The sequence below is a fragment of the Acomys russatus genome, unplaced genomic scaffold (genome assembly GCF_903995435.1).
Source record: "Acomys russatus unplaced genomic scaffold, mAcoRus1.1, whole genome shotgun sequence".
NCBI lineage: Eukaryota > Metazoa > Chordata > Mammalia > Rodentia > Muridae > Acomys > Acomys russatus.
In genome coordinates, this window is record NW_026131404.1 from 35,377 (window position 1) to 47,226 (window position 11,850).

The following is an 11,850-nucleotide window of genomic DNA, read 5'->3' on the forward strand; positions in this document are numbered from 1 at the left end:
GAGTGGCTGGAACAGGAAGAAGCACGAATGTGTGCCAGGGGCCCTGGGGCGTGGGCGGTGGGGTTGTCCCACGTGGGGTCCAACGGGTCACACGTGCGAGGCTGCTATAACATGCGCGCGCGCAAAGAGAGCTCGGCAGAGACTGGAGCAATAGGCACACCTGTAGGTCCCTCCAGCACACTTGGGCACAGCCTTTGCGCATTAAGGGAAGGGTCCACTGTTCTTTTCTCTCCACGTGGTGCTCCTGGGGCGGGCTGGCCCCGAGGCTCTGTCTTGGAGGTCTCAGGCGTTCGGGCTGGCCCTTAACAGTACTCAGATGTTGGGGAAGACGGTGGACACCACGAGTCCCTGACGCTACCACACTGTCAGGCTGGGACACCCCAGGCCACTTGTTCCTCCAACCTCTTCTCTGACCGACACTCCAGGGCACCTAGTCCAGTCTGCAGCTAAAGCCAGACAGGCACATTCTCCTGTCGCAGGCCCCCTCGGGCCCGTTGCCTTGGGATCCCTGCCATCATCCCCCAAGGGCTGTGGTCCAAGCATTACTCTTCTTGACTCCCCTACCCAGGAGATGCCCTTTTCACTCACTTGCTCACCTAGGGGACCCTAACCCACCACACCATTGGGGGCTTCTTTCCCTTCAGAGAGCAGTCACAGCTAGTTAGTTTAGGCCCAGCCATTTCAAGGTTGGTGTTCTGGACCCCAGACCCCAACGCACTTGTTGTTTTTGCTGGAAGGGAATGGTCACATGCGAGGCAGGCCCCGCACGGCCAAACGAGTGCAGTGGCCCATCCATGCTTGCTTGCGTGCATGACCTAAGTTCTACAGGCAAGCCTCGCAATGCACTCTCTCTTCCCCAGGGCCTGTGGATAAAGACCACCTGTGACTTGCCACCGCTGGAACCTCGCCACAGAGTCCCTGATTATTCTCTCACACACCTTTACTACCCTTACGCAACAGGGAACCCTCAGAAATTCCTACTTTTAGAGGGACAAAGTTCACATCCAGTTAAAGTCCGCCTTCCCGAGTATACAGTTGCACCTGGTGAAATCACCGCCATTCCTGGGGGGAGACCATTCGATTCAGGTCTTGTACCAGGCGGCCTTAGTTAAGGTGTGTACGTTGCTGCAATACAGTGCTGTAACCAAGGCAGCAGTAGAGAAGAAAGTGTTCACTTGGGGCTTCACGTCCCAGGGGGGTAGCGTCCACAGTGGCAGGGAAAGAGGGTGACAGACATGGCAACTGCAGCTGGAAGCTGGACCGGAGGGCTCCCCTCTCAAATTGGAGACAGGAAGTCAAGAGAAAAAACTCCACATGCAGTGAGTCCTTTCAGGCCTCAGGACCTCCTTCCTCCAGATGGACTAATCTCCTAAGCCTCCCCAAACAGCCACAGTTTGATTTCATGGTGCAAAGTAAAGAAAAAGGGGCCAGGAAATAGAGCAAAGTCTAACCTGACCAGAGAACCCTGACAGCACCAGTCAGCCCAGCATGAGGGTGCAGCTGGTCAGATTTCTTCTGGGAATGGGTGAGAGGTTTCTTGTGTCAGAGGACACCTATGCCGCTGTAGGGGGGCGGGGGGCGGTGGCATGCAGATTAGACGTTCCTGAGAAACTTATGATCTCCTCTTCCTGGGACAGTTTCCCCAAACCAGGCAGTCCAGGCTGACCCCCTGCCTGCCCCAGCCCGGAGAGATAGATGCGATGGAACCTATCTCCAGAGTGGCAATGGCAGGTCTTGGGGAACTTCTTGTTTTCCACAGCAGCCGGGGCGTTCTAACATCCAGGAACAGGAACGGGTGGACCCAGCATTCAAATGCCAGAGAGTATGGGGCACATCTCCTACAAACCAGCACACTGGTGAAGCTGTGGTGGAGACTCCCCAAACTGGCCCCACGTTAAAAACAATGCAGTTGCCAGGGTTCAGGTAGTTCCTGTGGACTGAGCTCACCCCCAATGCAACAGATGCCACTGAAGAGGTGGGGTAAAACTGCCTTTAAACCCAGCAACCGCCCTCTGCTGCCACATGCATGCTTCTGTACTTGGACCTGCTGCTTGCTGGCCCCTGCTCTCCCATCTAATAGAAGGCTACTGAACGGGATGTCAAGGGCCAGTGCCCTAAAGCGACTATTGCATGATGGAGTTCTCCTCCTTGCTGGGGGATCTCTTAGCCATCAGCCTGTGAGGGCCAGGGGTGGGGGGTGGCTATCAGCACGTGAAGGCCGGGGGGGGGGGGCAGGTGGTGGGAAACAGAATGCAAGGCCCAGAGCTCTTGAGACCATGAGCCCGATGGAGAATGACCACTCTGACAACTGCTTCAGGAAGCTAGTTCAACTTTATTCAGGGTTAAGAAAGGCTATTCAGTCCATGGGGAATTGATTGAGGGGAGGGGTGGGGTGTTAGCACTTCCAGCATAGGTGTCCATGATTGGTTGAAATTAGGCACTTTAAGGATGCTTATTTGCATTTGTCTGCATGCTCCTGTTTTATAATGGGGAACACCATACCTAATTATCCTACAAGCTAGGGGACAGGAGAGCTGGCAGGGAGCTGTGTCAAGGGCCATACACGAAATGTGGTCAGGGGCAGCTATGTGTAAAGACACTCTCCAGGTGTGGTGAGGCAGAGAGCAGGAGGCCCTGCTGTGGAGAGGGAGGCCTGCACCTAACACCAAGCTCAGAGTGCCTATCCTGACTGGGAGGACTGCAATCTCAGACAGCAGGGTACTCCCAACAGACTGATGCAGCTGTGGCCCACCAGAGACATACATTTTCCTCCCCCCAGCTGAAAACGGCTTGATGGCACAGTTTCCAGGAAACCCTGACACCAAAGCAGGAGCAAGCCTTTGAGCCAGACTGGTCATTTGCGCACGTGCATGGTGGGCCCTGGAGGCACAAGGGCAAGCATGTCTGGGCCACCAGGCCTCCATGCGTCCTGTGACAGCGTCAGCCATTTCTCTCCTTACAAACAGACTTAATGGCTCTGTGTCTGCTTCCTCCTGTAGCCTCCTTTACACAGAGCACCTTTTGGTGCTTCTTCTTAGAAAAGCGTTCATGGCAGGTGAGCGGCCTGGGATGCCTGAAGTGTTTCAAGAATCCACCATGGCTAGTCGTGCATTCCCTCCCACTTGCTGCACTGGTTCTCCATTCTTGTTTCACTTTCCCAATTAGCATCAGACTGGAAGCGTGGACCTCCGCTAAGGAGGAGCAGTCATGTTGCTTCCTGTGTGAGGAATGAAGGAAGCCGTGGAGGTCATGTGGTCTTCTTGTCTCCCCACCCTCACCCCATCCGCACCCCACCCGGACCTGCTTTGGGGCCTTGGGTTTCCTTTTTTCTTTTTTTAACAAAAGGAATCTGGTGACCAACTTACTCTTGTAGTCCCTGAACACATAGGGGTGGGATGTTGGAAGGGAAGTTGAGGCCTAAACACCCCAAAGAAAGTAGAGTTTTTAAGAAGAGCACTAAGCCTGGTAGTGGGAGCTCATGCCTTTAATTCCAGGACTCAGGAGGCAGAGGCAGGAGGATCACGGTGAGTTCAAGGCCAGCCTGGTCTGCAAAGCGAGTCCAGGACAGCCAAGGCTATTACACAGAGAGACCCTGACTCGAAAATAAAATAAAATAAAATAAAATGAAAATAAATAAATAAAAGAGAGCACTGAAGTACAGGTATAAAAACGTGTGTTAACAACAGCTAATTTAAAGCGCCTTTGAGCAGGCTGTGTCCTGATTTTCCATGCCCTCCTCTGGCAGGGGTTCCTGGAAGAGAGCATCTTTGGAAAGCCAAGGCGGGAAAAATGACTTAATTCACACTGGAAATCCAGCTGTTGAAATGCAGAGTGCCACCTGTGCAGTAAGTTAAGGAGCAGAGCTTTACCTGCTGGCCCTTTCTCTCTACTGACACCCACTCCTCAGCAGTGCAGGAAGAAGGGAACTCTCCCCCACCACCTTGCCCACAGCTACAGCATTCCCCTACTCACAGCAGCTACCTCAGTGTTCAGTTAAAGGTAGCCCCTGAAGGCCAAATGACAATTTACCCTTCAAAAACATCCTCTGAGAGACATAACTGTCACGTGAGTCCCGCTGGCTCTCAGTGACCACCTTCTCACCATGCACACACAGACTGTGGGGTTGGAAAGAAAGTCCTGGGCCCGCCAAGATCTGCCCAAGATCGGTGCGTGGCATTCTGGCGCCAGATGTGACCTGAGGAGAGTGTCCTGGGTCCTGTCACCTGAGGAAAGTATCCTGTGCCCTGTCACCTCAGGAACATATCCTGAGTCCTAATACCTGGTCACTCACCTGGAGGAACACACCTCACCAAGGTTGCCCAGAACCCTGCTTCCCCTCGCGAGGGTGGTCATGGCTAGTCAGTCCTCACTTTGGAAAATATCAGGCTTCTGTGGAAAAGCACGTGCATATGCGTGTACCCATCCACTCACTCCTTTTCCTTGGTTACATCTACCTGGAATCATGCCTACCTGAACAGGAAATTGTGCTCTCGTGGCCTGGAAGGGCCCCAAACAGGCACAGATGTGTTTTATGAAGAGCCAACTGTGGAAGTGTGGACCTGGATGAGTGTCTCTGTGCGCAAGGTCGTCAGCAAGGGCCCTGTGGCAGAGCCTTAGCCCTTCTGCGAGCACACAGGCTTTCCTGCCCACTCTGCTCACTCCCTGCATTGTATCAAAGCTTTCCCACACCACCCTTGCTGGCCTCCTCCACTCTGAGGTGGAATTCAGGCTCCTGACCTTGGCCTCGGGGACTATCCTGGGTGCCAATACCTAGTCACTCACTTACAGGGACATACATAGCTCACCACAATCCCAGAGACCCTCTTTCTCCTGGGGGGGCTCTGGAGGGGCTTCTCAGGCATCCCTCACTCCTGGAAAGCATTCTACCTTAGGGTAAATCATGTCTGCTCTCTGTGGACCTGGGCAAAGCTGTTCCATCTGGTGAACCTCCTACCCCTCCCGCCACTGCCCCCACTGCCATACCCTCCATACCCAACCCTGGCCCCCACCTTTTCACTCTCCCTCCCCATGAGCAAAAATGCTTGACTTGGAGCTGTCACGTGTGCTTCCATAAACTGGGGGCTCACATAGGACCTGCAGAAAGTTCCTGAAGATCTCTGTTGCCTGTGTTCACTGCCCTCACATGTGCAAGTGTGGGCCACCACCCCAAAACTCGCATACGCATGCATGCACGCACGCACACACAAATGCAAACTTGCCTCCCCGCTCACACTCTCACACACATGCAAACAGAAATGTGCAATGCACACACATTCACACACACACACATACACAGACACGCAGGCGCACGCACACACACAGAAGGGAGGGCGAAGAAAGGTATGAGATTCTACCGAGAAATCCGAGGGGAAGTAACTATGCTGAGAGGCACAGTACGGAGGAACATGAACAGGATTGCTACTCTACCGATGACATTGATTAGTACTGGACCTAGGGATGGACAGGCAAGTCACCACTCGGGTCGTCAAGTAGCTGTTGTGATTTTCTACCTGTCTAAGAAGTTATGGATTAAAATTAGGGCACAGGGGTTGTGGGCAGGAGAGTTCTCTGGTCTGGGAACAGTTGGAGGAACTGTGCCGCCCGTCACAGGCAGATAATGGTGTGCAGGGTCTATTGCAGGCTAGACATTTGCAGCAGGAGAGTGCACAGCTCCAACAGAGACACTCACTCCATCTGACACTGCCAAGTCTGCCCATTTCTCCACAATGGAGTGCTTTCTCTTGGGGGATCTCCCCAAGTGTGCCCCGTGGACACTCGATCCAATACTGAGGTGAAGGATGGAGTTGGGAACCACAGATCTGAACCAAAAGATTGGAGCAGGTGGGGGTGGGGAGGCCAGGAGCTATGATAGCAGCCATCCCTCCCTGCTCACCATGTTATGCAAATCACCACGAAGATTTCTCCACCTCCTTGCTGCTCAACCAGGAATCCCACAAGTATGGAAGGCACGTGCACTAGGTGTCCACAGGTTTCCTGGTGGGGCATGGGGACTGTGGCAGAGCAGGACTATCTCCTTAGGAAAGAATCCAATGAGGCTTCCCCACTCCGAACCCCACCCCTGCAAGGGCAGCCCAGGGATCCCCAAGGTACTGACTGGGTGGGCAAGAAAATACACAAGCCTTGTAAAGACACCCACCTCTCTAGGAAGAAGTGCACCACCCCAGCCTCAGGGTAGGAAACAAAATGGTTATGAGTATGTGACACACCCTCTTGGGAACCTTCCATATCTTCTGCACCTGGAGAACAGACTTCTGTGAGCTCCCTCGATTTTCCTCACCTCACCTCACTGCGCTGATGCTCCCGTGTCCACTAAAGGCTATTTCCTTCCTCATGCAGCTCTGTTTCCCTCTCCCACCCTCCAGGGTATGCCCATGCCCACCACATCACCCTGAGCGAAGAAGTCACTTCAAGCTTCTCTACCAGACTCTGGAGGGAGGCCAGCACCTCAGGCAGGGCAGCCAGGCCGGAGAGGACCCGCAGGCAGTCAAGGAGCCCACCGCAGCCCTGTGGTTCGTGATCAGCACAGCTCCAGAATCCAGTCACCATGGACTCTGCAGAGTATGTGCCCTGCAAATGGAAAGGCCAGCTGTGGCCTGCAAGGGTCTTGTCTAGACCCAGGACCTCAGCCCATAGTAAGAGGAAATGGGCACCTTTCCTGGAGGTACAAATCCTGTCAGTGGGTGAGAAGACGAGAGTGAGGAGCACCGAGGCGAAGCCCCTAACCAAGTCCAAAATCTTAGCCGTGGCCTCCTTGGCAGGGAAGGGGTCACAGGGCAGGGGCTCGCCAGGGCAGACCAGGGAATACAAGGGAACTCTCAAGGTGGCACTGGATGTTCTGGGCAAGGAAAGGCACTTGTTTCCAGGAAGGAGGGCACAAGGTCAAAGAACCAGCATGGAGGCTCCAAAGTTTCCCAAAGAGCAGGCCAGCTCCAGCCCATGCCAGAGCCTTCGCTTTGAAGCATGCAGTCAGAGAGGACAAGGGCTCTCCCAGAGGAGTCCTGGGAAGCAGCAGGGCCGCCCCTGGGGTTCTGTGGTGAGGAGCTCACAGAACATGCCTTAGGGGCGAGGGGGGAAAGCCCAGGCCCACAGTGCTGTTGGGACCCCTCATTTTGAATGGCAAGGGAGTGTGCTAAGAGGCAGCAGAGTGTGGCCAAGGTCCCCAGCACCTGCAGGAAAGGCTGCTGGTAATCCAGGCAAGAGAAAGCTGAGCACATTCAAGCACAGGCCTCGGAGTGCCCCAGCCTCCACAGAGGGCACCCAGGCTAAAAATGAGCAGCAGGCTGCCCCTGGGCCACCAAGGAGGAGGAGGAAGAGGAGGAGGAGGAGGCGCATCTCCATCTTGCCCAAAGCCCGGAAGCCACAAGCAAGAGCACCCTGTGCAGGCCTAGAGATCCAGGCTATTGGAGGCCAGAGGAAGAAGACTGCCCTCCCAGAGAACAAAAAGGATCCCTGCCCAGGGACCCTGAAGCCAGATGCAAAGGGGGCATCAGAAGCCTGCTTGCCTCCTAACCCATGGCTGCGGAGGTTGCTCCGCCTTGCCAGCACAAAAAGGAAGATCCACGTGCTGTGTCCCCTGTGCAGGGTCCCGGAACTGGAAACTCAGGTGCACTCAAAGGCGGCCAGCACCAGGTTCCAGAGAACAGGGGCTGTGATTCAAGAAGATAGACAAGCCACCAAGGTGGCTTCTTCTGCCCGGGGTCCGAATACCATTGAAGGAGGAATGCTGGTCTGGTTCAAATGTCAGGACCTTCCTTTCTGGCCAGCGGTGGTCAAGAGCGTCAGCCAACACGACAAGATGGCGAGGGTGCTGTTGATCGAGGGCAGCATGCAGCTTGAGCGCAGGGGTGTCCGCGTCCCTCTCTGCAAGCTGAAGCCTCTGGACTGTGGGGAGAAGAGATCGCTCTTGAGGAGAGCCAGCAGAGTGTACGGCCCGGGCATCAGCTGGTGCTTCTCAGTGATCGACCACTACAGAGAGGGCCTGGCCTGTGGCTCCTCCCTGGGCTCCTTTATGGACTACTACACCTCCCCAGCCAGCTCCCCGCTAAGGAGGGCCATCCAAGAGGGCGACCTGCACATTGACTTCCCCAAGGTGAGCTATGCTGACTTGGAAGACTGGGAGGAGGAGACGACTCTGGCTGGGAAGGGGCCCTGCAAGAAACTCCTGCCTGACCACACCAGGGCTGCCTGGGACAGAGCCAACAAGATGATCGTAGACTTCATTGTCAAGGGGAAGGGGGCCGACCAGCACCTGCTGGACATCGTGAAGGGCAGAAAACAGTCCAAGCGGCTGGACGACCTCTGCACATCAAAGAGCAAAGTCTTCTGCATTGAGACCAACCTGGAGGATGACGACCAGTTGCATCTCGTGGCCAGGCATTTGCAAGAAATAGCCAAGGAGGCAGATGAGGCCCTGCTCTCCCTGACAAGAGGCGACATAGTGCGCTTTACCATAGAGGTTCTTCTTCCAGAAGCAATCATCTGCTCCATCGCTGCCCTGGAGGAGCTCAGCTACAAGGAGGCAGAAGAGAAGTACCTGCCTGGCCCGCCCTTGTACTACCGCGAGAAAGAGCTCTTCGACAAGACCTCCAAGACAGAGCCTCGGGGCCAGCCCGCCCCAGGAGCACTGCATGGAGAGAAAAGAACAGTGGACCCTTCCCTTAATGCGCAAAGGCTGTGCCCAAGTGTGCTGGTGGGACCTACAGGTGTGCCTATTGCTCCAGTTTCTGCCGAGCTCTCTTTGCGCGCGCGCATGTTATAGCAGCCTCGCACGTGTGACCCGTTGGACCCCACGTGGGACAACCCCACCGCCCACGCCCCAGGGCCCCTGGCACACATTCGTGCTTCTTCCTGTTCCAGCCACTCAGAGATACGCACATAAGAAGTTGGGCATAATCGACTGTGCCTATGGCTGGCCCAGCGAAATGAAGCCATGGGCCATCAGCTGACAGGAAAGCAAATGTGACCTCAGGAGGAGGCAGGCTGGGGCCCATGATGCAGGCACAGGATGCTGGTATCTAGTGCGCATGCGCGAATGTGACTCACCAATCAGAGAGCATTGTATTGGAATGTCAGCCAAAACTAGGCAGGATTGGCCTCTGAGGGGAGGGCGGCTCTCTGGGGGAGCAGAGGGGCCTAGGTGGGTGAGTGCTTCTGCTGGACTTCCTGGGGTGCATCTCCAGAAGTGGGTGAGAGGCATCAGGAAACACTAAAGGCCTTGTGGCAGGACTGTGGGATCACCAAGTGAGAGGGTCCAGGAGAGCCCCTGAGGTGACTTCGCGAGCTTTGATTGATTCCGAGATGGGCGAAGCACCAGGGCCAAGAGTATTTTTAAAAGGGGGAGATGAGGGCAGTAGGGCCCTAGTAGAGTGGGTGGGGCTGTCAGTGGGTTGGGAGAGGGAGTGGGGGCTTTGCACATCTGTAGCACCCTCTGGGGTTGTTTTGTTTTGTTTTGGTGTGTGGGTGTGCGTGTGTGTCCGTGTGTGTTTCCGTGTGCGTGTCCGAACGTCCCTGTGCATGTGTCCTTTTCTGGACAGGTGCGCATATGTGTGTGTGCAGGTGCGCAAGCCGGCGCGTGTGTTTTGAAGCCCTTGGGTCCTGAGTAGACGCCTGCGTCTCCCTGTGATGGGTCCATAGGCAGGACCCTGACGTGCTTGGCTAGTCTCAAGGGGAAGAGGATCTCTGGGCACTTGGCACAAGCACACGCACAGCCAGCATGGCTCAAGTTAGGAGTGAGTGGCTGATGGACAGGCCTCACCCCTTTGGGAGTGTCTTTAGGCAGCCTCAGGCATGCCAGCATAGTGGTGTCCTTGCTAATCAGAGATCCGGTCCTGGAGGTGGGGCCTCTCAGAGCAAGTGCCTTGGAAGTGTGGTCACCTGGGTGAGTGACAGGGTATCAGCAGCTTGAGTCTAGAGCCCCTGGTGGTGAGAAAGCAGGGTGAGGCAGGATCCACAGCCCTTTGTGGATGAGAGTGGGATGTTGAGGCGAAAGGGTCCAGGTTTATCTGTGTTGTGACGTTTGGAAGACTCTCTTCCACTTGGTAGTGACCACCGTGGGCAGTGGGGGAAAAGGGGTCCAGAGGGTGGCAGGATTGAAGAGCTGAGTGTGAGCGTGGCGTGTAGAAGAGGAATGGATGGCCTTCCACCTATGCTCCTTGCATCTGGCTGGAGTCCTCAGCGGACACCTGGGCCCTGCTTATGGGCAGCCATGGGCCTTGCCTCAGCAGAAATCCCCCCTCGGGATCCCCCTCCCCCGTGTGACTGGGATGGGGCATGGATGGGCCCCTTCACCAACCAGCGGCTTCTACATCCAAACCCCACAGGTGCCAGTTCAGGCCACTTCATCCTGGGAGTCTCTGCCTTTCCAGGCTTTTAGAGAGAGAGAGGGGCACTGGAAGGTGGGGCCTAGATTGGTATGGCTAACCATCCTCTGAGAAGAAGGAGGCTCCTGGGGCAGGAGGGTATCCTGGCCTGGGGGGTGGGGAGGCAGGGGTTGATTGGCTACTGGGGAACTCAGTTCTATTGCTGGCCAGTTGGGACAGGGATCAGAGAGGAGCCTTAGCTCACCTCAGGAGTTAGGGAAGCAGCATCACAAAGAGGCATGCCCAAGGCAAACCTGCAAGGTGACACCAGGGTCTTCACTTCCAAATGGGGCTGGATGAGGCCCCAGAAGGCGAGGCCATAAGCCAGGGACAGGTCATGAGGGCTGCAGGGGTTCGGAAGGGTAAGTGGGACAGCTCATGGGCTGGGGGATGTGGCCCTGCTGACTGAGTAAGCCCCAGTGAGACTCCGGCATTAGGTGCCTCATTTTATGGGGCATGGCCCAGGATTTCCCCATCCGAGGGTTGGGAAAGCAGCAGAGGGTACTGACCTTGGGTGGTAGGTGGATTGGGGAGCTCCGGGTTCAGACAGGGAAATGGGACAGCAGGCCAGGACACTGGTGACATCCTCTTTCCCTCTCACTGCTCCTGTACAGTGCCAAGACTGCTGCCCACACCCTGTGGAGTCCTGGTCCCTGTTCCCATTGCTATCCTGTAATCCCTCCCAGCGTCTGAAGTTCCAGGCATCCTTTCTACCCCAAGAAGATCCTGGCCAGGATGGACACTGACGGTGCCGGCATGGGCTCAAGGCAGAATCCAAATCTGCCATCAGATGACACCCAGAACCCAAATGCAGTGGCTCCAGGTAACGAAACAACACAGAAACAGATAGGCTCCTGTAGGGCTGCGTCCACCACAGGGGACATCCTAAAATCTCTCGGAAGGTAGAACACTGAGTGGATGTGTTACATGGACATTTGTTGGAAAAGCAGGAGCTTCCAGATGCTGATAAGTTTTCTCAAGCTTGTTTGTGGATTTAGGTTCCCCTACCTGACATCCCCACTCCACAGGAACCCTGCAAGGCTCAGGAGGCGGCTCTTTCTAGTCAACATGCCTCTCTGGGAGCACATGGGTCCCAGGGACTGTCTGGAAGGTGTGTAGAGGTGCCTGCACAAGCTGCTCCCAGGGTCAGGGCTATTTAGAGGAGTGCAGTGTGTGTGTGTGCGTGTGTGTGTGTGTGTACATCTATGTGAGTGTGGTGATTGATTGTGTGCATGATTTCTTTAAAAAGTGGCAGTAGCTGTTGGTGGCTATGGGTTCTAGAGACCCCTTGGTGAAGCTGTTTTTTGTGGGGGATGATTAGAACGGCACACTTTGTCTGACAATATCTTCCCCTTTGTCTTTATTCAGCCAAGGAAGAAGTCCTTGATGTCAATAGGGAGGACTTTCTTTCCTCAGGAACAGAAGGACAGCAGGCCAGGTGATACTTCAAAAAGAAAAACAAAAACAAAAA

At 55.2% G+C, this 11,850-nt stretch overlaps 1 protein-coding gene across 1 annotated transcript; it reads left to right on the forward strand.

The window, feature by feature from the left end:
* Window positions 1–6,565: 6,565 nt before the first annotated feature.
* Window positions 6,566–8,966, forward strand: LOC127186164 (PWWP domain-containing DNA repair factor 3B-like). Its single transcript, XM_051142637.1, is given in 2 exon segments — window positions 6,566–8,723; window positions 8,878–8,966. Coding segments are annotated over 2 exon segments (2,247 nt in total).
* The last annotated feature ends 2,884 nt before the right edge of the window (window positions 8,967–11,850 follow it).